The sequence below is a fragment of the Bemisia tabaci genome, chromosome 9 (assembly GCF_918797505.1).
Source record: "Bemisia tabaci chromosome 9, PGI_BMITA_v3".
Taxonomy (NCBI): Eukaryota; Metazoa; Arthropoda; class Insecta; order Hemiptera; family Aleyrodidae; genus Bemisia; species Bemisia tabaci.
This window is the reverse complement of record NC_092801.1, coordinates 33,042,907-33,065,859: the sequence shown is the minus strand read 5'-3', so window position 1 is coordinate 33,065,859 and position 22,953 is coordinate 33,042,907. Positions and strand designations below refer to the sequence as shown.

General features: G+C 36.4%; 2 protein-coding genes across 2 annotated transcripts in view; both read left to right on the top strand.

Annotated features, from left to right (window-relative positions):
- LOC109030382 (succinyl-CoA:acetate/propanoyl-CoA:succinate CoA transferase) overlaps nucleotides 1–22,953 on the top strand; it is a 103,454-nt gene that overhangs the window by 9,504 nt on the left and 70,997 nt on the right. The gene's annotated exons all lie outside the window — the stretch shown is intronic.
- Abp1 (Actin binding protein 1) lies at nucleotides 7,463–22,905 on the top strand. Its single transcript, XM_019041343.2, has 8 exons — nucleotides 7,463–7,653; nucleotides 9,126–9,181; nucleotides 10,494–10,606; nucleotides 11,652–11,867; nucleotides 12,591–12,755; nucleotides 14,040–14,228; nucleotides 14,921–15,254; nucleotides 16,633–22,905. Exons 1-8 carry the CDS (start codon nucleotides 7,571–7,573, stop codon nucleotides 16,839–16,841), a joined length of 1,365 nt encoding a protein of 454 aa, XP_018896888.2. The 5' UTR covers nucleotides 7,463–7,570; the 3' UTR covers nucleotides 16,842–22,905.

The window sequence follows — 22,953 nt, the reverse complement described above, 5'->3', positions numbered from 1 at the left end:
AACAGGAATAAACTGCAGTCCGAGTACCTTTTAAAGATTTTGGACTCACTCCTATAGAAAAAATAAACATCTCTAGATAAGCATGGATAATTCAATGACACGGCGACGAGGCACGGTAGATCGAATCAATTGGAAAGGTCAGACATGAAATGTTTTACTAAAACTGCAATTTTTGTTGTTTCTCCGTCATATTTTAAATTTTAAGGGGTGCTTCTATAGGAGAATTTCACGAGGAAACCAAGTAAACCACTTTGAGAACCTTAAAGTTTTGTGTGAACGGAGTTATAAGCGTTTAAAGTTTCAAAATTATGTCCGACCTCTCCTATTGACTCGACCCACCGTGTCACAGTAGGAACGATAAAATATCATGAGCGGCTAAGTAATACGTTTTTAATCAAAGACAGTATATTTTACAGACCCTGCACTGCTATCTTGCCTATAATTGAAGTAAAAATTACTTCCAAATGTCAACATTTGCCTGAAGGTGACTGATGACCACAAAGGAGGCCCTCAGTAAAGTGAGAATTTTTTTTTTTTTTTTTTTTTTTTTTTTAATCCTACAATAAACTAAGATTGTTAATGCAAGGATGAAAACATCCAGGTTTATGCAGCAGGGTCTGAAGAGAAGTCAAATGTTTATTCAAAAATCAAAATCTTACAGAGAAAACCATTCACACAAACGGAAGTTCGGCGATTGACTACAGGACGAAATTTAACAAGTATTTTAAACACAGATCAAATCGTTGCCTACGAGAATGGAGAGGCCGTAACTACGATTCTGTGACGTCACACTAGTAGATGAAACTCGGTCGCGGTTTAACACGCGTTCTTATGGGAGAACGCTTGCCGCGCGATGATTTCTCGCCGATATCTCTTTCAGGGTTGATCTGACGCAAAATTGCATAAGAACCGTTTAGAAAGAAGATGAAATTTCACTTTAGAAAACTAACTAGTTAATTTATGACATTGTCTAAATATCGAGGAAATGAATGCGTAATACCGAAAATCGTTACTCCACTCAGATTCAAACGGCCCGCTCGCGTAACTTCGGCCGATCGAGAGCCACTCTGATTGGTCCACGCAGCGACTGCCTCACTCATCGATGCACTGATGACCGGAGATGCTTGTTGTTTTCGGTAAATATCTACTAGCTTGACGTCACAGAACTGACTAGTTACGGCCTCTCCATTCTCGTAGGCAACGATCAAATGAAAGTTAGAGTTACGATGTACAAATGACGTCATTTGTATTTTTGCCATTGAACAAATGGACTACATTTAGTAATTAGTAACTCCAATTTCTGGCCCAATCGTAAAAAGGCTTACGTTCAAAGGGAAACCAATGGTACATACGTTGTTTCTAAACTGAGTCAGATATTTTAATTCCTTATTGCAAAGTTTTATCCAAAAATCATTTTAAACACGTATGTCTTGTCTAGGACTTGATCTCCAGACTTTTTCATCGTATTGATTTTTTCGTTTTCCTTGTGGAATTTGAAAGAAACATTTTTTGCGTGATACTTTTATTCAGACTTTGTCTAGAGGCCCATTCTTTCGTCTCATACGTCAACGGTGAAACTGCAAAAACGGGTGAGTCGGCGTGCGACGCTGCCAACTTCCTGTCCAAATGTATTCTCTACTCGACTAAGCACCCAACGTTATATCTTGAACTTTTCCATGATTTTTCTTCTCTGTGTGAAGTTGATTTCTGTAAAAATTGCAACTGATAGTTACGTTTTGTGTTGTTTGGATCCACAATCTGGTTTGTTCGCATTTCATAAAACAAAATGGGAACAGTGATTTTGAAACATCACGAAAAAGATCCACGTTCTTGCTGCTTCTCCGACGATATGAAAAGCTTGGATCTTCCAACGACCGCGGAAAAGTTTCAGTCACCGCCGAAACCGCGTTAAAAGTTGCCTAAATCTCTCCGATTTGGTGTCGGTTCACACGAATAGGCAAATGTTTAACCCTAATGCACCCAGAATGGAACGTATGAGAACTGGACTGCATTTTACAATTTGGAACTATAAATTCTGGCCCTTCTGAAAAAACACTCATGTGCATAGAGAGAAACTAATGGCACATACGTTGTTTCTGAACCGGGCTAGAATTTATGGTTCCAAATTGCAAAATGTAGTCCAACTGACCGGCATCGATGATTGCTTCTACACTGGCCTCTAAACATCGTCTAGTGATGACATCCATCGTCTTTGGCATGCTGAACGGGACGTTGAAGAAGAGGGCATCAAACACCTCGCAGGAGTGTGCCTTGCCGCAGTAAGTCGGAAAATCATAGTCTGAAACAAAAATTTCCCACGAATGAAACACGTAGTACCCAAGTAGCAGTGATCGCAATAAATAGCGAATTTATCGTTCGGTTATATCGATTATAGTGGCAAAACAAGGGGAGAAAACGGGAAAGAAGGCTAAAATACACGATTAATAAAAACCGAGATGTTTCGGCTCAAAACTGAGTCAGTCGTTGATTTACAGTTGGAAATACAATACAAATTTTAAAAAAAAACGATAAAAATCCCCATCTTCTCATTTCATCATCATCTTTATCGCGATTGTATCGGTGGCAATATATCGAGATATTATCGCATTAAAAATTGCTATATATGATGGTGATTAAATCGCTACGCATAGCAAATTTCAGTTAAATAAAATCGCGATCGATTTTTTTCGATAAAATCGAGATTAAAGCGGCTTTCATCGCGATTTTTATTTCAAAAATATTGTGATAAATTGCAGGGCGATGAAATGGCGATTTTATCTTGATAAGATCGAGGATAATCGCTCAGATTTTGATGATCCTAGCGATTTTATCGCCGATAAAATTGCAATATATCCCGAATTTTCCGTTGAAAAATGCTACTGGGGTATATGGTTTTCCACGAAATAAATCTACAATGAGGAAACGAAAAGATGCTCCCAAATGTTCTCTTTAACATACACTCTGCAGTCAAGGAGAAACTCCATACCGACGAAATTACTCCGAGTGTCTTAGATTGAATCCCAAGTGGCAGAACTTTTACAGATCAATTTCTTACACCGAAATAAGATTGTTTCCCCCTTGCCATCTTTTCTTTCAAGCCATGTTTAGGGTCTTCGTACTTTTTCATGCAGACTTTTAACCCCCTCCTCCCATGTTTTCAGTTTTTACTAAATCTGTCACCAGAAATGGAAAGCGCGCATAAAAATACCACCCAGCCTGGAATCTCTGCAATTTTTTTGATGACTGTGGCTGCAATTTAAAAGAAAAATAAATTTTTTCAGAAACTTTGAAGAACCATATTCCCATGCAATGCCTCAAAAGAAAAAAAAATTATGAAGAAAAATTATCTTATTCCGATCAAAAGAATAGATCCTCATAGTTTCTGCTTTTCAACATCGAATACCCTGTATGCACACTACATTATCAACTCCATTTTATTGAGAGTTTGGCTTACCTTGTTTCCACTTGTCATTTGTAACGAGATTTGCCTTATTGAACAACGCTTCTTCGAACTCAGGAATACCCTGGCATTCGGGGAAGGCGCCTGAAACCCAGAGATGACAACTTCCACTTCCTCCTTCATGTTCCTGAAGTACGAATATTAGTCGCTACGTATAAATACGCAACTTCACCTGCAGGTAGTTTGTGGCAAAAGATAAGCACTAGTCTTGCAAAAGTTTTCACTTTTGCTTTTATTTTTACTTAAGCTTTAACTTGTGTTAAGGGAAACGGGTGTACGTTGAATCTACTCAAAACAAGCCACGACCGCACTCACATCCGTTCAATCTAGCGTCTCAAAAACTGTGGTCCAGTTCGGACTCATCGACAAATGCTGATAAAGGCCCCATAGAGGCGAAAGACGAAATCGTGGAAAATTTGAATTTGTGCCACTGGTCTAATTTTTTCGCCGGTCATTCTGTCCCGCTGTCCTCGAGACTGTTTTGTTGTCAGCCTTTGGAGGCATTTTTGAAACTGGGCCGCACTTACCTCCCGCGCCTATGGGTTTTGTTGAATGTTTATCGAATGGTCTTGATCGATACCTTATACACTGCTATATAGGGTCTAATCGATTCTGCAATCGACCCGCAACTACCGCGGTGAATCGAAGCATGGATAGGACGAAATTGGAAGGTGGCGCAAAATGGTGACGAAGGTCCCTGAAATCATTGAAAAAAAAACGCGTTTCTCTGCGTGCAAAAAGGCGTGAATCAATGGATCAAAACAGCCGAAGGTAGAAAAGACGTAATTAGGTCTCGTTTTTCTATTTTTTTTTCCGGAATCTGAGCGACACCTCTTTGGTAACAGAGCGGAGAGCACTGCAAGTTCAAGCCTCGCGCCATCGCGCCTTCAATTTTGCAGATGCAACACGGACATCCATCAAGCACGAATAGTTGTATCTCGGCGCCGTCATCAACTGGTGCTCTCTCCTTTGCTATATTACCATGTTATGTTGGTTTCGTTTGTCTTATTTGTAGTGGTGCTTCAAGGGCTACGTGAGCAACACAGCCGAGGATAGGAGAGACGTAATTGGGCCTCGTTTTGAAAAATATCTCTCAAATCTGAGCGACGCCTCACTAGCAGCGTAGAGATATTCATTTGGTAAAAAAAAAAAATGAAAACATGAATGATAGAAAATGAAAGCATGTTTAGAGATCTCTCAAGTGCCGTCGAAGGGTATGGTAGCGAGAGTTGTGTCGGGTCAGGACTTTTTTTTTTTATTTTAACTTTCTCGCTACCCTAGGGTAGAGAAAGTACTGTCATCCTCCAAGGGGGGGAAAAAGTTGAAACATCATTCCTTGTTTTTTTTTGTTTTTATATATATTTTTTTTGACGACTACTCCTAGAAATCCTAGGTCAAGCAAACCTGACTATCTCTTCTCTGAGAGTTACATATTATGGCGGATGAGGGGTTCAGGACATTTTGTTAACGATTTTTTGTCCGCGCACCTTTTTCGTCCAGTAGTTTACGCCCACACGTAAAATAAGCAACAGTGACTTATGGTCCAAGCGTTATATTTTTGTCTGTACGTAAAATTATATTGACGATATGGAAATGAGAAATTGAGAGAGAAGGAGGTGTTGTTACGGTTGCTCATTTTCTAAACGAATCGTTATTACTTTCTCCTTTTGAATCATCTTTTTAAATTCTCATTGGTAAATATTTGGTTTTATTTCTATCCTTAAAATATTCGATGCACAATATACCTTACATATGTTTAGGTACTTTTTTTTATTTTTTTAATTTTTTATTTACGAAATTAGTACTTCATTTTGAAAAAAATTTATATTTTTAAAACGTGACAAATATTTGTAAAACCTTTTCCAAGCGGCATTAATCGCAATGAGCCGCAGTTGTGCCGACAGAAACTGCAAAAATGAATGAAAGAGAAAAAAAACCAAAAAGCACGCATTCTTTAGTTTTAACCCATTTGTACATCGATCATTTAGAGTCAAATACGTCAAATTTTGAGCGTTTCGTTGCGCGTACATTTCGCTGCAGTACCATAAAAGCACAAAATGTAAAAGAAAAAATTAAAATGCTTTGAAAATCATTAAAGTTGACACGGAACCACCAATATTTAAAAAAATACATTATATAATTATTCTTCTTCGATAAATTGATACATATTTTTTCCCCATCAATTTAAATGAGAATAATCAATGCAGAGTGTGCAAGCATTTCAAAATAATGAGTTAAAAAACGCTGACTATGCGAGTATAAATATTAAAGCCTGACAGAGCGGAGCGGCGCGGCGTGCTGCCAGCGCGAGAGGCTCACCGGCGCCTACAAACCTAAGTGGACACTTCGCGCATTGCACAATGCTTGAAGTATCCACTTAGGTTTGTAGGCGCCAATGCGCGTTTCGAGCTGGCCGCCCGCCCGCCCGCCGTGCGGCGTCGCCTGAAGCAACTATTTCACAACAGAGGTGTTGCACAGTATTAGAGAGAGCGCTAGTATGTCACAATATAAAAAGGTAAAAATTAAGAAGAAAAAGAAAAGTATTTTTTGCCTTCAAAAACGTAGAAATAGCATTATCATAACATTATAAAAGTTCTTGTGCGAACCCAGTCGTGGATTCTAACCGTCAAAGTCTATTAGCTGATAGTGAATACATCATTGATCTTGAAGATCCCTTTATCAGTCATACAGACTTAGGTGTAAGAGGAATGTTCAAAATTTTGTAAGCACGCACTTTTACACGCTTGAAATGAGGAAATTCAAGTAATTCATCTGTTCTATCCCACTCTATCCTATCATCTCCTCCTCTACTCCACAAAATTACTTTATTCTGTAGTTTCTTTTGATTCAAGGAATTTGCACTTAGTTCCTTTCAGCCAAATATTACGTCCGTAACAATTTCATCGGAGTAGATTATTGGAAGAGAAAGATGCTTCGCGTTTTCTCTGCAACATAGTAGCGAAATCATTGACTCATTAACTGTAGTGAAGTGTATAAATTAGATTCAAAGAGCGGTAATAATTATTCTATGCTCTGGCTCTAAGGAAAAATCGAGGCCTTTCCTTTATTTCACTTGTCCTTAGTGTTTTTCAATTAGCTGGACACTGACCTAGTCCCCCCGTCAAGATTCGTATAGGTCATGGATTTTAATGGAGGAAAACTGACCGCGGGAATCAAATATTCAGCTGTCGTATTTGACATGAATGAATCCAGTGTCACACGAATTATTGACTACGACTGCGTGGAAATGATTCTTACCGCTATCAAATGCATACGCGGAGCATTTTTTTGCGAGTATGCCAAATCGCCACTGTTTAAGGTATTGTAAGGAATCTCTCAGGTGCCGTGGCGGTTAACCCTCCAGTGTGTGATAGTGACACCAGGGTCGTCTCCCTATGCAGTCAGTGCTAAAACAATTTATAGTTCCTAATTGCAAAATGAGCTTCCCCGGACTCTTCATTTTGCAATAAGGAACTATAGCCTTTTTTTGTAATTTTTGGCAACAGTGTGATGTTTTCGAAGAATCTGTCAACACAAGGTCATGGTCCATGACGAGGTGTTAAGAAACTCCATAGCTATAAAATGAACCATCAAACCGCAACATTGATCGTTTTGAGGAAAAACGTCAATGGTTTTTGCAAAAGCTGCTCTCCTGAAAACCTACTGTACTGCCTAGATAGTTCCGAATTGCAAAATGCTATCCAATTCTGTCACAATCGGACTACATTTTGCAATTTGGAACTATAAATTCTAGCCCGGTTTAAAAAGAACGTACGTGTCATTATGTAGACTCCCTATGTACATAAGTGTTTTTCCAGAGGAGCCAGAATTTCAATGTGTGATTTCACAAACCTTTGAAGTTTGATCACAAACGCGAAAAATACATGAAATCGTCGGTGTTGCGCCTTCATTATGTGCGCATACAATTATCTATACTCTGCATCCAGCTATGCCAAATGTCAGGTTGCCCGTTTTTTTTCTATTATCTACTGTAGCATCGTTGGCAACACTGTAGTTCTCAGAAAAGTGATCAAAGGGGTCCGCCTCGCGTTTTGTTTACAGTGTGATTTTTCACTTTTTCGGCACAATTTTCATGTCAATTACATCAAGATGAGTGTTAATTTTGAAAAGCATAAAGCTGACCTACTTGCTGCTTGGAAAGAAGTGGTTGATGATAAAACTGCAACTGACTGGTAAATCTAAAATCTCTCAATATTATCGCTTGCCTTGCAGTCTCTCATGGATATCCGATAATAACTTAATGCTCACCTCAAATATCATCTTTTACCTTGTGCGTTTTATAGTCTTTCAAATGGAGTGTCAGACAAAGTATCTTTCATATTTTATCATCACTTTAATTGAAAGTCATTTAGATAGCTGTTAATCATCATCTGCTGAGTCGCGGAAGTTTCTAGATTTTGTTCAAAGTATCCACATGTATTTGGACTTCTTACATGCTGTTACCATCGTAGTTAAACTTTCTCAAATAGACTTTCTGCTGTCATTTAGCATGTTCTTTTATAGACCAAGAAAACACATTACCAAAGTTAGTTAAGGAGAAGAACTTAACCTCACTTTTATCAGCACGCCCACATTGTGAGGGCTTTTCTTCAATTAGAATTGGACCAACTTTAGTACTTTGGTTTTTAATTCCTAGTGGGCTGCTCCAAGGTGAGATAAACTGCTAAGATTCTCCCTTCCAGGCAGTCGGCAATAGCAGACGTCTTGCATTGCGACTCTGCGCTGGTTGCAGATACTTTGAAGGCCTCCCTCAGTGAAATGCATCAAACAAATCTGCAGCTTTTTACTGATTTATAACATTCAAATCCTTCTCATTTATTCAAAATTGGGCACCCGCAGAATTATAGAAATTTGTTGTAGGAAATCTCTAGTGTAGTATTCATGATGCGAGCTCTTAACTGTTTAAGATATCGATGCTCAGGGCTGGATTTGGAATCTTTAGGCCCGTTGACGCAGGCTCTGGTGCAAGCTCTCCCTGAGTGGACCTTACAGAGATGGGGGAGTTTAGTGGTAAACTTATCTTGCAAAGGGGGATCTGCAAGGTCTCCTTCCATGTAATTTGAAATTTTAACACCTCTTAAACGCAATTCAAAGCAATTTTTAGCGTACATTGTGGGGGAATAACATAGGTACATAAAGCACATAAAGTCGCAATGTAAATGAGTGGGCTGGGGCCACTTCTAAGCATTTTCCAGGTCCCGAATTTCAAGACTCTGATGTGATGCTGGGTCACTTTTCAATACATGATCACGGGTACCCTGCCGTCTGATGTAAACAAAGTAGATAGGAATTTCCACACCACCATTTTGGATTGAACTTGTATCGAAAAAGTGACTGGGCTTAGAACTCGTCAAACAGAACATAGAGCCAGCTCTCCCATTTACATTACAACTCTATGTACTCTATGGGGAATAGGAAAGGCAAGGACCTCCTTTAGACAGTCCCGTAAGTCTAAGAGAAGCAAGAGAAATACTGTTATGAAATAGAAAGTTTTAAGTTCATTTTAAGGAATAAAGATAAGGAAACTTGGGCCCCATGGCTTCCGCTCGTATTGTAAATGCAGCCAAACTTTCAATTACCTTCGCCAATGTTATGTTAAGTCTATATTCAATTTTGATGATAAATGGTTGCGTCTCTGTTTCAGGGTACTCCTAAGTTATGAAGGACTCAGCAATGACTTGGTAATAGTTGGGAAAGGAGGTTAGTATTTTCGCTGTCAATTGCTCTTATCAACTATTAGCAAATCTAAGTAGGTAAATATTATAAACATGAGTGCTGGATAAAATTGAGGATTTGAATCCAAGAAGGGCACTTCGCAGTTGCAGAGTTTCAAAATTCCCTTCAACACTTTAATCTTCATAGGATAAAAAAAATTAATGCAGGGGATGGATTTTTAACTGAATATTCTGCTTAATCTACCAATTTCTTTATCTTAAATCTCAAACTCAATGACCCAGTAATTTCCTTATAAGAAAGAGATCATTGGGGGCGACTTTGAAACACCAATGGAGAAGTGCCCTTTTTCCATCAAGTCCTAAGTTGTCGTGAAACTTCCAGACAAAGTACCTTCAGAGGTTCCTTATATGCTAAATAATGCCAGACGAACAACCTGTGACTTGAAGACTCCCACTGTAAGATATGAAGGCATTAAGAAAGCTGTGATGTGCACAAAATTTATAATGTTAAGTGAATCCAGGCTTCGAACTTCGCAATTTGGCCACCATGTTGCGCTGCCCAGAATAGCTGTATATATTTGCCAAAATAATAAAAACCATAACTTATTCAAGAATATGGATTCAGGGGATACAGCAACATACTTGAGAAACACTCAGTGAAAAAATCTTCTCAAAATTCCCAAAAATAAAGTTGTAACTACGGTGGAAAGTAATTCCCATTGCAGCAAAGAGAGAGAGAGAGAGAGAGACAGAACATGAGGGATTCGGATGCGCGCTCGGCTGCCGCTGCTGAGCTGAAAGTTTCAGCCGCACTTTCTCTGCGCTTGGAATTCTAATTGCCAATATTTTTGGCTCAAGAAATTAAACAAAAAATAATCTATATCTTGTGGATCTGCTTTTTGTAATTTAAGGAATATTATTTTAATAATCGTCAAAGGAAAGGGAAATTCTCAGTGGTGACTGGTGGCGCTATCTCTAATCTTAAATTATCCCTAATGGAACCCTGGATTCACCTTAATATTGTTCATTTCTGAAACTTGTTACCAACGAATTCTTCATCAAACTAGGGGTGCAGGAAGTTCAATGGAGCAAAAATTAGTTCCAATTTTTGCCTTAAAATTTCCTCATTATTTGAAACTTTAATCACTCTGTAAAGAGGTAAAAGTAAACGTTGAGCCATCATAGTTAAAAAAAATTGGCAACTTAAAGGCTTCCTTTTCTCAATTTTTACCTATAATAACTGAAGGGAAATATTTTTAATATATTTTCTTTTTAGACTGTGCTTTGCAGTTTTTGTCCAATGTCTAATGTAGTAATCGAAATATTTTTTCCGCTAGATGGAGGAATTGAAGAATTGAAAGAAGAATTGAATAGCGGAAAAATCATGTATGCATTCTGTCGATTACTTGATCCCAAAACTAGTCTACACAAGTTTGTTTTAATTAATTGGGTATGTACTTTGCGAGTCTAAATTATTTCCTTCCGATTCAAAATCATTCCACTCCTTGCATGAGAAAAATATTTGCCACATCTGAATTCGCAGCACAATTTAAACTAAAATCCTCAGATTCTCTGTACATAGAATGCCTGAGTTTAATCCTTCATACAGCAAGCACTGAAACATTAGATGCATTTTCGAAATAAATTGTTTGAGACCATGCGAAGACAGAATTACTCAGTACTAAATGGTCAGCCTTGATAATATATGTTTGAATCACACAATTACTCAGGGAATGAATGCTTTTCTATTCTACCCAAAGCTCAACTGCTTAGTGGTCAATTGGACCATTAAGTTGCATTTAAGCAGAGGAACCTAACGGTATCGGATTAGTTCACTTTGCCTAAACACCTAATATTTGTTCAGAACAGATATTGAGTCAGTACAGGTTGTCACGAATGTCATCTGATGATAAAATTGTTTGATCAGTGTAATCAACTCATCGTCTAATCAGCGCTAATTGAAGTACAGATATGATTCTAGAGAGCATTTATCTCCAAGTTTCATTGCCTTCTCTCATACATGTCTCCTCTAATGAACACACCAGGTATCAGGTATCTTTCATAAGCCCCCCCAATGTTGGATATAGACTTATTTTGGACATGATAAGTACGATATTTCGAACCCCAAACCGATTTTGTAAGGTTGTAATTTTCTAATTTAAGTTTACCCAGACGTCTCTGAGTTTGAAGAGGATTGCCTCCTTGCATAGTAAGCGGATTGAAAAATTAGAATATCTCAGCAGTACAGAAAGTTTTCTGCCTTCACATTGTTGTCCACACACTTTTAATTCCTTTCATACTTTTTGTTGTAGAGAAAAATTAATCAACCCTAAAAATTTTGAATCACTACAATTGACATACCTTGTCTCCAAATTAAGTCATCAATGTATTGTCTTAAATTATAAAAATACCCAGAAAAAAGATATCTAATAAAATATCTTGAAACTGAAGGAATTCTGTGCTGCCTAAACGCAATTCTCTTTTCTCTTTTTTAGCAAGGTGAGGGTGCCCCAGTTAATAGGAAGGGAAGCTGCGCTGGACATTTACGGGAAATTGCCAGTTTTTTCAAAGGCACTCATGTTACAATAAATGCTAGGAATGAAGAAGAAGTGGATGAAGATGAAATAATAGAGAAATTATCTAAAAGCACAGGTTCTAGTTACTCGTTCAAAACGCGGACAGAGCCTCTACTTCCAGTAAAAGAACCAGTGGTAAGATATATTTTTTATGATACTATCATTAAATTCACTATAAAATCTTTTAAAAAGAAGTGACTGACAGGAGTTTTTAACCCCGTATGCAAGTACAATAGCTCATTGTTTTTGAGATGATTCTAGTTGCACAATATTTTATGTGTGTTCAGTCAAACTGTAATAATTTGATTGCTAAAATGGGAAACCCTGTATTTACGTTTGCAGCATTATAGACTGCCCGTCATACTTTATCTTTTCTTTCGAAAGCAAGTCAAGGTAATTTCAAGAAAACTGTCTTAAATAGGGCCCTGGTTTTTTTCCTTTGCTAGCAGAATATTCTGTACGAATTTCATGCTACAATTTTTACTTGTTTCTCTTCGAAAACTAAAATAGAAACAGAAATTTGAATCCCCTCAATGGAGGTACATGGTTTTGCACTTTAGCCACCAAAGTATTTTGCAATGTTTTTAACTTAAAAAATAGACTAAACGAATCTTAATTAAAAAAGTTTACTTGTCTCATTGATATTAAAATTTTCCCAACTGTGAACAAATTTTATCGTCCTCAATTGGCTGAGGTGAGATTTGAATACCCTCTCATGTATTGCCTGGCAACAGTTTCTTGGTCCATTTCATATTAACCTTAAAATTCTACATTTTGGGCCTCTAACTTTTTCCGTTTTAACCTCCAAATTCCAAGTGTTGTTTTTCTCATTTTCTTTTCAATCCTTTATTTTCACAGGGTACAGTTTATAAAAAAGTGATTCCTAGGCAAGAAATCAACTCCGCAGAACGAGATAAGTTCTGGGCTGCTGAAGAAGAGGCAGAGCGAAAACGACAGGCTGAAGAAGCTCGAATTAGGGAAGAAAAACAAAGGTTAGCTGAGCTTGAGAGGCATCGGAGAGAGGTAATATTTAATTTTTTCCTCTCAAACCTAGTTTAAAACATGATGTCTAGACAAAGAATACCGGAAAATCTGAGATTTAACAGGGAATGAAAGCTTTCTGGGAAAAATCAGGGAATCTGTTTCAGAAACTAGGGATCCCTTCTTCTACCGCTCTGAGACGAACTACTCCCTTTAACTAAATTTGAATTTTCCCCAGGTTATCTTCCTACTACAATCATTCACCGACCAGTTATGAAACACTGAGTGTGTTTGTGTAGAGCCTCATGCCAGAAGATCAACATTAAAAGATAGTCTGTTAAAATCGAAGACCGAAATTGGAGTGATCTTCCGTCAGTATACTCTGGGAAATATCAGGAAAAATGAGGAAAATCGGTCTTAAATAAAGGACATCTTGAGTGTGTCAAGAATTTTCAACTACATCCAGTATGGCACATGCAAAAGTGAAACATTTGTTCATTTCATTTAATATCTTTGTTAGTTTTTAAGATTAAACGTGTGCCAATTTATTCTCACCAAAAATCAGGAATTTTTTTTTTTAACAGGAAAATCCAAAATAAAATTTTAGCGGACACCGTGATGATCCTCTCCAATCGGGAATCAAACAAAATTTAAAAGCGGATCAGTGCCTTAAAATAAAAATAAAAAATGTTAAACCTCATATTGACAAATTCTGAATTTCATTATCATGAGTGTGATTTTTACAAAGCCAAGGAAATTGAAAAATTCCAGAGACTTTAGGGAAAAAAGGGAGATGCCGGAAAAAATGCTGGAGATCTCTGGCAATTACTAGGCACATTTCAGGGGCAAAGGATATAGGCTATCTTGCAGAGTTAAGTAGGTAATAATCATGGGTGACTATTCTTGGATCATCAAAGTGTTTTCTGTCCATCATTCCCCGCAGTTTTGGTGTGTTTTTTGCTGTTTTCAGGTCAAGAAGGGGCAAAAAAGTTGACAGTGCGTCAATAATTTTTTAACTGCAATAGTTTTACTCTTCCTCATCAAAATGCAATCCCAACCTCTCAGTAAAGACTGGGTTTCTTAAAATCCTTGTGATTAAAGAAAGCAATTTCAAGTTCACAATTTTTAACTTTAAATTTTTTTGAATACTCAAACTATATTTTGAGAGAGAAAATAAACAAGATATTGCACAGCCAAAATATCAAAAGATTATTTTTCCTCCGCATTTGTATACCAGTGAAAATTACTTTAAACTATATTTTCAGCTTAAATTCGTATGCTAACCCTGTAGTGATTAACACGGTAATCTCATCTTTCTTTTTGCAGATGAGTGAAATGTCTATCCGAGAAGCCAAAGTCCCATCGGTAGAAAATATCAGTCAAGAGGCTATTAGGCCGATAGTAGAGAATATTGCTCAAGACACAGTTCAGCCTCGAATTCAGGAGATTGAAAATAACACAGAAAGCAATGCAGTTAACGAAATTGAAACAAATGCCAAAAAATCCAGGAGTGAGGTAAGGCTTCCGTGAACTTGATCATTGATTTTATTTTTACGGACGAAATTAAGGCTATTCTTTTCATGCAAATAGTCAGAAAAACATACAGGTATAGTAGTGACGTGGTGTGCTTTGCGACGTATCGATTGATCTGCCATTTAAACTGATGAAATAGGATTGATTAATAGGGTGTACGCTAGGAACACCTCAATAATAATTGATTCCATACCATACCGTTGAGTAGGGAAATATTGATATTTGATCATTCACGCCTCGCTACTGGCATAGTAGCAGCTCTCTGTCATAGATCTCTAAGGACTGAAAGATACATCTGTTCCAAGAGAGATCCAGGAAAATACCTGTATCTAGTTTAGGAAGGCTTGCTCCTCATTTAGTAAGGACTATAATTTCTGACCAATCTGACGTTGAGTAACCAGTGGACATGAGAGAGTCACCAGTTTATGAATCCAAATAGGAAGCGATCATGGTATGCATAATCGCAGTGGATGACCCCATAAAATGGAATCTTTCAAAGTGCAATAGGTATCTCGGTAACTTTGAAAAATAAAAATTTGCTGCTTGGACAGATCTTATTATTTTTAGCTAATCTACAAGAATCAAGCATCAAATAACGATTCTGTGACCAGTGCAACTGACCCGTTCACTCTCTCTGCTAAAATCTTGATCTTTTATAATTTTTCCTTTTTCAGGAAGCCCAAGAATTAATTTCAACTCGAACTGTAGATGCTCGTGCAATTTTTGAAAATGCTGCCAAGAATAGCTCAGGAACACAATTATCCAATAAATCCGCAACACATATATCTAATAAATCTGCTTCCAAGGCCAGTCTTCAACCCTCAAACCACAGTACGGAGGATGGAAGACTCAATGCAGGTGCTCAAGAATCAGAGAAGGCGATGCAAAATGGCTCCGCAGAACCTCAGAACTCAAGTGAAAATGAACTAGACAGTGATAAATTAGATACAACTCCGGAAGTTCAACCGACGCCTGATCTGAATGGTTCTGCTGCTATTGATAAAAATCGTAAGATGTCAAATGATTTTCTCAGTACAAATATTTTTTACAGAGGCAGTGGAATTTATCTGTTGGGCTAGCTTGAAATATTTCTTCAAAAATTTAAACTGGGCACCAACATTTTCTTGTCCGCTGTACTGCCTGGCTAAGGAAAAACGCCATGTGAGCATTCAAATGTTGCCAAATTTCCTCTCAGAAAATATTAGTGCATTTATTTTTGAGAAAAGTCATTAATATTTTTCCTCGAATTTTTAGACATTTATCGGCCTCCTATGGTGTAGTGGTTGTAGCGCTTGCTCTATAATCGGGAGGTCCCGGGTTCGATTCCCGGTCAGGCGACCCGAGTTTGATGGTCTCAAACAATGGTTGCCTGGGGCTGGTTCAGTAGGGACGGAGGGGGGATGGGACATAAAGCGTGGGATTAGCCCTTGTGGGCTATTTGAAGTAGTAAAAAAAAAAAAAAAAAAAAAAAAAAGAATTTAAAATCAAATTCCAAACTGAATACTCGGAACTATTGAGAGAACAATGTGCACCAGTTTTCCTGAAAATATGTGATTACTCTGAGGATATTTGGCAACGTCTGAGGATTTGCATGGTGTTTTTTTTGTAGCGCCTCAGTGTAGGCATTCAGTTGTATAATTGAACTCCATTTTGCAATTAAGAAGTACAATTTCTGGCTCAGTTAAGAAACAATGTACTCGCTTTTACCATTAGTTTCCCCGGTGCGGTTTTACGGATGAGACAGAAATTGCAAGATGAAATCCAATTTTATATCCGTCAAAACATTGAAGAACTAAGGATAAGTGATCGTTAACTTTTCCTCTTTCAAAAGCTAAGTTAGAAAGGTATCTCCAGATTTTTCTGCTTATGAGACCTTAATTTTCCTGAAAACGTATCCTCATGCATGTGGTGGCCTGTATCAATGTACTACTGATCAATGAATACAGTCCCTAAACTTAGAAATTTCAACTCTTATTCTCAAAAATGCTCATATCCTTAACATAATCAAATTGCTAGATCTTCTCATGCCATTAACTCAGAAAAAAAATCTGGTTTGCATTTATTGTATTCATATTTCCTGCTATTTAAGTGACTTTCCGGACTTCTGTTGCCACTGATGGCTCAATTCTAGGTAGGTCGTAAGAGTGTTTTTTGCACATCAGCTTCAGAGAGGAAGTATTTTTGGATTGAACTTCCTTGAAAAATTAACTAAAAAAACTGAAAAAGTACCTTTAAGGTGTTTCATGTTACTATTTAAAATTCGCCGAATAACTTGAGGAGTAAAACCTAAAGGCGAAAGTCTTTAAATTTTGGTTTATTTTGGCTACATTAATCTTGAATTAGTTTTGTTTATTACTAATGAATCTACCTGTTTATGTTTGATCAGACTCAAGCCCTGTACCCGGACAAACTGAAGGAGGCCTTCGTGCGGTAGCCTTATACGATTACCAAGCTGCTGACGAAACAGAAATATCCTTCGATCCCGGTCAAGTCATCACGAACATTGATCAAATTGATGTTGGTTGGTGGCAGGGCCTTGGTCCCGACGGATCTTACGGCTTATTCCCAGCGAATTATGTGGAGCTTCTGGAATAATAGCATACCACGTCCCTAAAAATTTATCGTCCCATCAAGGTTAGTGATTCACATTCTGTACACTCATGACAGAAGAAATTTTACAATACTTAATGTTGAAAATTCTACAACCGATAAATTAGTGCCAGGAGTAAAGTTCTTCTCCTATAGGATTCACCCTTCGAGTTAAAGTTGTGGATTCATTCAATACATGAGATGAACAGGGCTTTGCAATTTTTTGAAAATTGATTAGATAAATTTTCCGGTCAAGTAATTTTGACATTTTTGATAATTTTCAAAGATAAAATCAAGACTGAGGGCAATCTTCTTATGTTTGCCCAGCACATTTTTCCTAGGACCTATATTAAAAGTATTGATTCTTTGAAACCAAAATTGATTTTTTTAAAAATAAAATTGTAATAAAAAATTGAACGTAATATTAACCAAACATAAAATTAAATGTGTAGGTAATGAAAAACTAACTCAACATGTAAGTTCCTTCAAAAAATTTTCCATTCTCTTTAATTTTTTTTATTTTTTTATAAATTATTATTTTAAGTAACGAAGGAATTTTTTTTTCCTTCATATCTCGCACACGTTAGCAAGTATTAATGTGAGAATTAATGATCATTGTCAGAAATTAAGATGGAAAATGCTTTTTTTCATTTTCTCCGGAGTGATTTCACCCGTCTGATTACTCGACATAATAGTTTTGAGTAATAAGACTGAAAAATTTTGAATTCAAATGAATGTTTTATTTTCCCTGAAGTTTTAAAAAACATATGGTTCGGAAAAGAACTCTCCTTTTTTATTTACTTTTCTGCTAAGTCAAATAGATATGCACGGATCCACAACTTATCTGTGTTTATCTCATCACAATTTTTTCTTCAAAACTTCATTTGTCAGATTAGCTATTGTCATGATCAAAAAAAAAAAAGTTGGGGAGAAAATTATTTTTTTCACTCTCTGTATGAACTTGCAACAGTTTAATTTTTTTTACCAGTGTGCTGAATTCTTACAGAGTTTTTACAGAATTTAGTTTGTTTCTTGTGCAATAATCATTTTTTTGGTAATATAAAATAATATTTTCATTGGCTGACACTACAGGAAAAAAATTTCCAAGAACTAGAAAATAATCCTAGAATAATTAAGAAATGATGCACAATCATATTTTATGCAAAAATGTTTATCTTAAAGACCATCTCGATGTATCAGATAGATCTGGTTGTAGGATTCAATTTTGCAGGCTTCAATTACGTGCAGAATTTTTCTGGAAAAAAGTTTTCTGGTTTTCTGTCAAATATTCTGAAGTTTTTTGTTCCCTGTTATTCTTGACGTCAAAAGAGTACATGTCCAGGTTTCTTTGTGTATTCACTCCTAGTGCAATATGGTATCGAATAGGAGATAAAAAGAGGTTTCACCAAACTGAAGGAGTGCTATCTCTGTTTTTTCTAATAGGTAATCGAATCAGTAAATTGTTTTGTTTTAGCAATGAATTTGCCAAAGTTTGTTATGAATATTGTTTCATGATATGTAGGTCTTTTCACCGTTTGATCAGCTGTCACTCAACTTCTTTCCTCATGGAATTAGGTATGTCACTCTCCTAAGTATTTGCAAGCACCAAAAGTTTGGTGATAGTTCTGGGGTCTTTTATTCACAGTTGGCAGCGTTTAAGCAAAAGAATTCTATTGATATTTAGAGATTTAAAAAATAATGTGTCTGTTAAAGGAATTGGATTTTAGGAGTGAGTTAAGAGTCTGACTAGGGCAGAATTTGATGCTCTAGTATTGCGAACGGCGGACCAACCTGCCAAAAGGCATGACAGTATGGAAGAGATTGATTGTTTTTCCATAAATCTAATATTACTGGCTCTGTTTTTGAATCTATTGACTTACTAGTTAATCAAAAACAACGTAAATAAATACTCACTTGTGTGTCAATAGTGAAGAGTCACGTTGAGTATGTCCGAGCTGTCTAAATGCGTTTACAATATCAATAATCCATGTGCAGAAGCGAGTATTTATTTTTGTTGTTCTCGAATTTTTCCTTCTGCTGTTATTTGTATTTGTTTTATTTGCTTAACAATTAATTTAGGCTAAAACATGTAAAAATCAGTCACTTAACAGTTCAATATCATCCTAGAACTCATTCCCTGAGGTTGAAAGTCGGTTTATGAAGAATTCGTAACAGATTCTTTAAGAAAACCGGAAACAAAATATCTATTGCTTTTAAAATGATAAGTTATTGCTGTCAAAATCACTGAGCCAAAATCAGGAAAATTTGTGGTTCTTTAATGCTCAACTGTACAGTAATACAATTATACAATAAAGAAGTAATCAACTATTGTACTGCTTGCTCTGAGGACAGTTACCGCGTTAAGAAGTTTAGCAAAGCTCAGAAAAGTTGCCATCTATTGTAATATAAGACTCTCAACTGCTGCTGGCAAATTTTAGTTCAGAGAACTGACAATGGACTCAGTTCCATTTTAAGAGTTACATATTCTCAGCAGTTCTTGTACCTTTGAAGTTTGAGGCCATTTACATTTAGGAATGCGTATACGAAGAGTTATACGATAAATTATCCTTTTTTTGTTTCGATTGTTGACTTGTGTGGGTTCGGGTTTTTTTTGGGTATGGTGCTCTAAAAGATTGAACTGATGCTCTTTCCTATCCTGCTGTGCTAAGGCAAAATGCTGTATGAACATTCAGGCGTTGCCAAATTTCCATTTATAAAACACGAATTTCCTGGTAAACCTTTGAATATTTTTCTTCCAAATTTTCAGATAATGTTGCTTGCAATATCACCTGAAGTTACTGAACATTTCAAGGAAAAATATTCATAACTTTCCTCAAAATTAACCATTTTATTGAAAGAAATTTGGAACTCTCGAATAATCATACGGCGTTTTTCCATAGCACGGAAGTATCTAAGATTGAATAATTCAAATCATGAAACTTCTGAATTTTCCGTCAAAACTTCGGCTACCATCACGGAGAAGGAAAAAGGCAGCGCTGGGTATTTCGGACATCATGAGAAGAAAAATCTTCAACTGTTTCCACCATTTTTTTCTTTCTACGTTCAGAATATTGAAGATTAATGAGAATGATAAGATATATTTGTTTTTGCCGTAATATCTGTAACATGCCTCAAAATAATCAAAGGTTGCGCCATTTTTCCATGACCAATGAGAAAACTGGTGGGAAAAATTATGATTGGAACCTTGCGAAGATTTTAATAACAATTCTGAATCTGACCTAAGTACTTTTTGATTGTTCCTCAACTAAATATTGTGGCAGTTTTGCAATGTTGCGCAATAAAATTTCCGCAAAAATGAGTCCTACCTGCTAACACTCAGTAATGGACCACTAAACAAGGTATAATTTTAAGTGTTCTCAACTGTGTTTTCTCTTTAAAGACTTGTGTAGAATGTGCTTTGTGGAGGAAACGATCACATTACTGAAACTAACTCCTTACTAAGTTATCAACGTTTTCATTTAGCACTGGTTATGAAAAATTTGTAGTTTTTGCTCACAAGAAAAACCAAAGTCTACACAAGGATTCTTGGGATCGAGCGGAGTTCCTTCCCAGCTCTGTATTGTTCAATGTATATTATATGAGCAATGTGCAACAGTTGAGCCGAAGCACTGTTATTGAGGAAGCCATACTTTCATACCCCAGAAACCATTTAAGTGGTGACATTCAGTAAGCAATTTACCTTACGTTGATTACGTTTTTTTTAATGAGACAGAAGTTTGAATTTCTGCATCAAAAAACTTTAAAATCTTGGCGAGGAGTTTTCCGTAATCTCCGCTGCACAAATCATGTTCTAAACGAAATTATAATGAGAGAACGCACATCATAATGCTCAAATTCCCAGCTTGTCTGGTCCATTCTTTAACAAAATAGCAACATTGTCCACTGTAGTCCGACTATTTATTTCGCCAACAAGATGATACTACTTTAGAGCAATAACTCAACAGAAATTTCATATTAAAACAATTTGTCGGGTCATAAACCTACAAGAGCCAATATGCAAAGTACCCTGTGAAGCTAGCTGGATTGAGCTTCAGTTTGATCATCAAATAAGGGTTATTGAATTTTTAATAATTTGTAAACCATGAATTCAACCAAAGATTTTCAAAAGTAAACAGGCTTTTTATGTAAGTGCATTTCACCACGAGAAGTATCCAGTTTCACTCCGACTTCTGAAGGTACCCTTTTATGAAATAGTCTGATAGATTCAAAATATTGTTTTTATTTCGTCAAAGGCGCAAAATAGTAGAGTTAGTAATGTTAAATTGATGGACAAATTAACACTGTAGATAGGAACATAATTTAATTCATCCCCATCCTCTTTTTTTTACTTATGTTTTTAACATTTAACTTAAATTATTTTTCTGGACCAGTTAGGGATGTCGATACTCAGGGAAGTATCGATACTCGGTATCGATACTGGTATCGACTCTAAGCATCGATACCGGTATCGATCATCGAGCTGAAGTATCGATACTTATGAGGTATCGATACCATCGATACTATTTTTGAATTATGCCGTGATTCTGAGTGTGCATATGTCTGTCGGCGTTAAATTCCGCCAGATTTACGCCTCTCTCGAAAAAGCCCTGTTCGCGTCATTAGTCAACTATTTTGAGCCCTTAACTACAGTTATCGAACTGAGCTTTTACCATTTTTATTGAAGTATAATCATCTTGAGAAACTTGATTACTCCGTCGTTTGTCACAGTGCATCATGAAGGTGAAATAGCGGGGAGAGAATTTTTTAAAAAAGAAAAAGAGGCCTTCTTCATGGCCAAATCAGATTAAGTATCGATACCGTCGATACTGGGGTCTTGGCATCGATACTGCATGGTATCGATATCGTGGAGTATCGATGCCGAGTATCGTTAAGTATCGATCGAAAGTATCGATACTTTGCAAGTATCGGATAAGTATCGACATCCCTAGGACCAGTCTCCAACTTGAATGTCTTTGATTTAGTTACGAAGTCCATCTTCATGAGTCTTAGCTAGTACAGTCAGTACTCCCTGTCCACATTCTACGGCTATGCCCATTATAACAAAAAATTCTCACTATCAGTAACAAAAAAATCATTTGGTCCCTTGAACTTCCTATGCTCATTGAGTAACGCTTATTTAATGGAAATTTCTCTATAATTAAAAATCATTTGATCTGTTGCGAATTTGTTATGTAGAGAGAGAGTACTGTATACTACAACGATCTGTAATTCAGACCCTGCTTGACCCTTAAAAGGGTAATTTTTACAACAGTAGCTAGTATTGTTGAAACTGTTAAGTATTATTTTTCAGGGGTTATAGCGGCTAAAGATAGTATTTTGTAAATAAACTCGAGTATTTTCAGCAAAGTTATCACCTTAACTATATTATATTTGAAGACATTTATGAACAAGCAACTGAAAATAATTAAGTTCTGACTTGAAACTAAGAGACAATATCTTAGATTTTTTGTAGAAAATTCAGGAATTATATCAAGAAATTGAGATAACCCTAAAACCTCTGAATTTCATATATTCAAAAGGCTCCATTCGGAGAAATTTTGCCTGAACTAGTGTTATAAATCTTTTTCTACCAAATATTAGTCAAATTTCTGAATATCCATCTGTGCAGAACTTAGGAGATTTTCATGAAACACCAGGGAATTTCAAAAATAAATTAATGAATTAAAAAAAAACCCTGAGATCAGCAGTACCAATTAAACTTTTGCATGAGTCTGTCTTGGAAAACAAATTTTAAAATGAATGTACTTACTGCTTTTGCCACTGAAAAATTCTAGAGATAGAGAATTATAGTTCTTGAAGAAAACCGTAAGTCATCTGAGTGATATTAAGCCTGTAAAGCTAATTTTACTCAAGCATAATATGTCCTGTCTGCCTCATAAGTTTATCAACTCTTTTACTTACATCATTTTTACTTACTTTTATTAAAACACTTTTATACTCGAATAAGTTTTTACTCTTTCGTAATTTCATCCCTCTCAATACTGATGCTATTAACGAATGATACCTTTTTGTAACAAAGTATTTTTTACAATAAACTAATTTATTTCCATTCTTGTCTTTCTGTTTAATCTCCTTATCTAATGAACCATAAGACAAG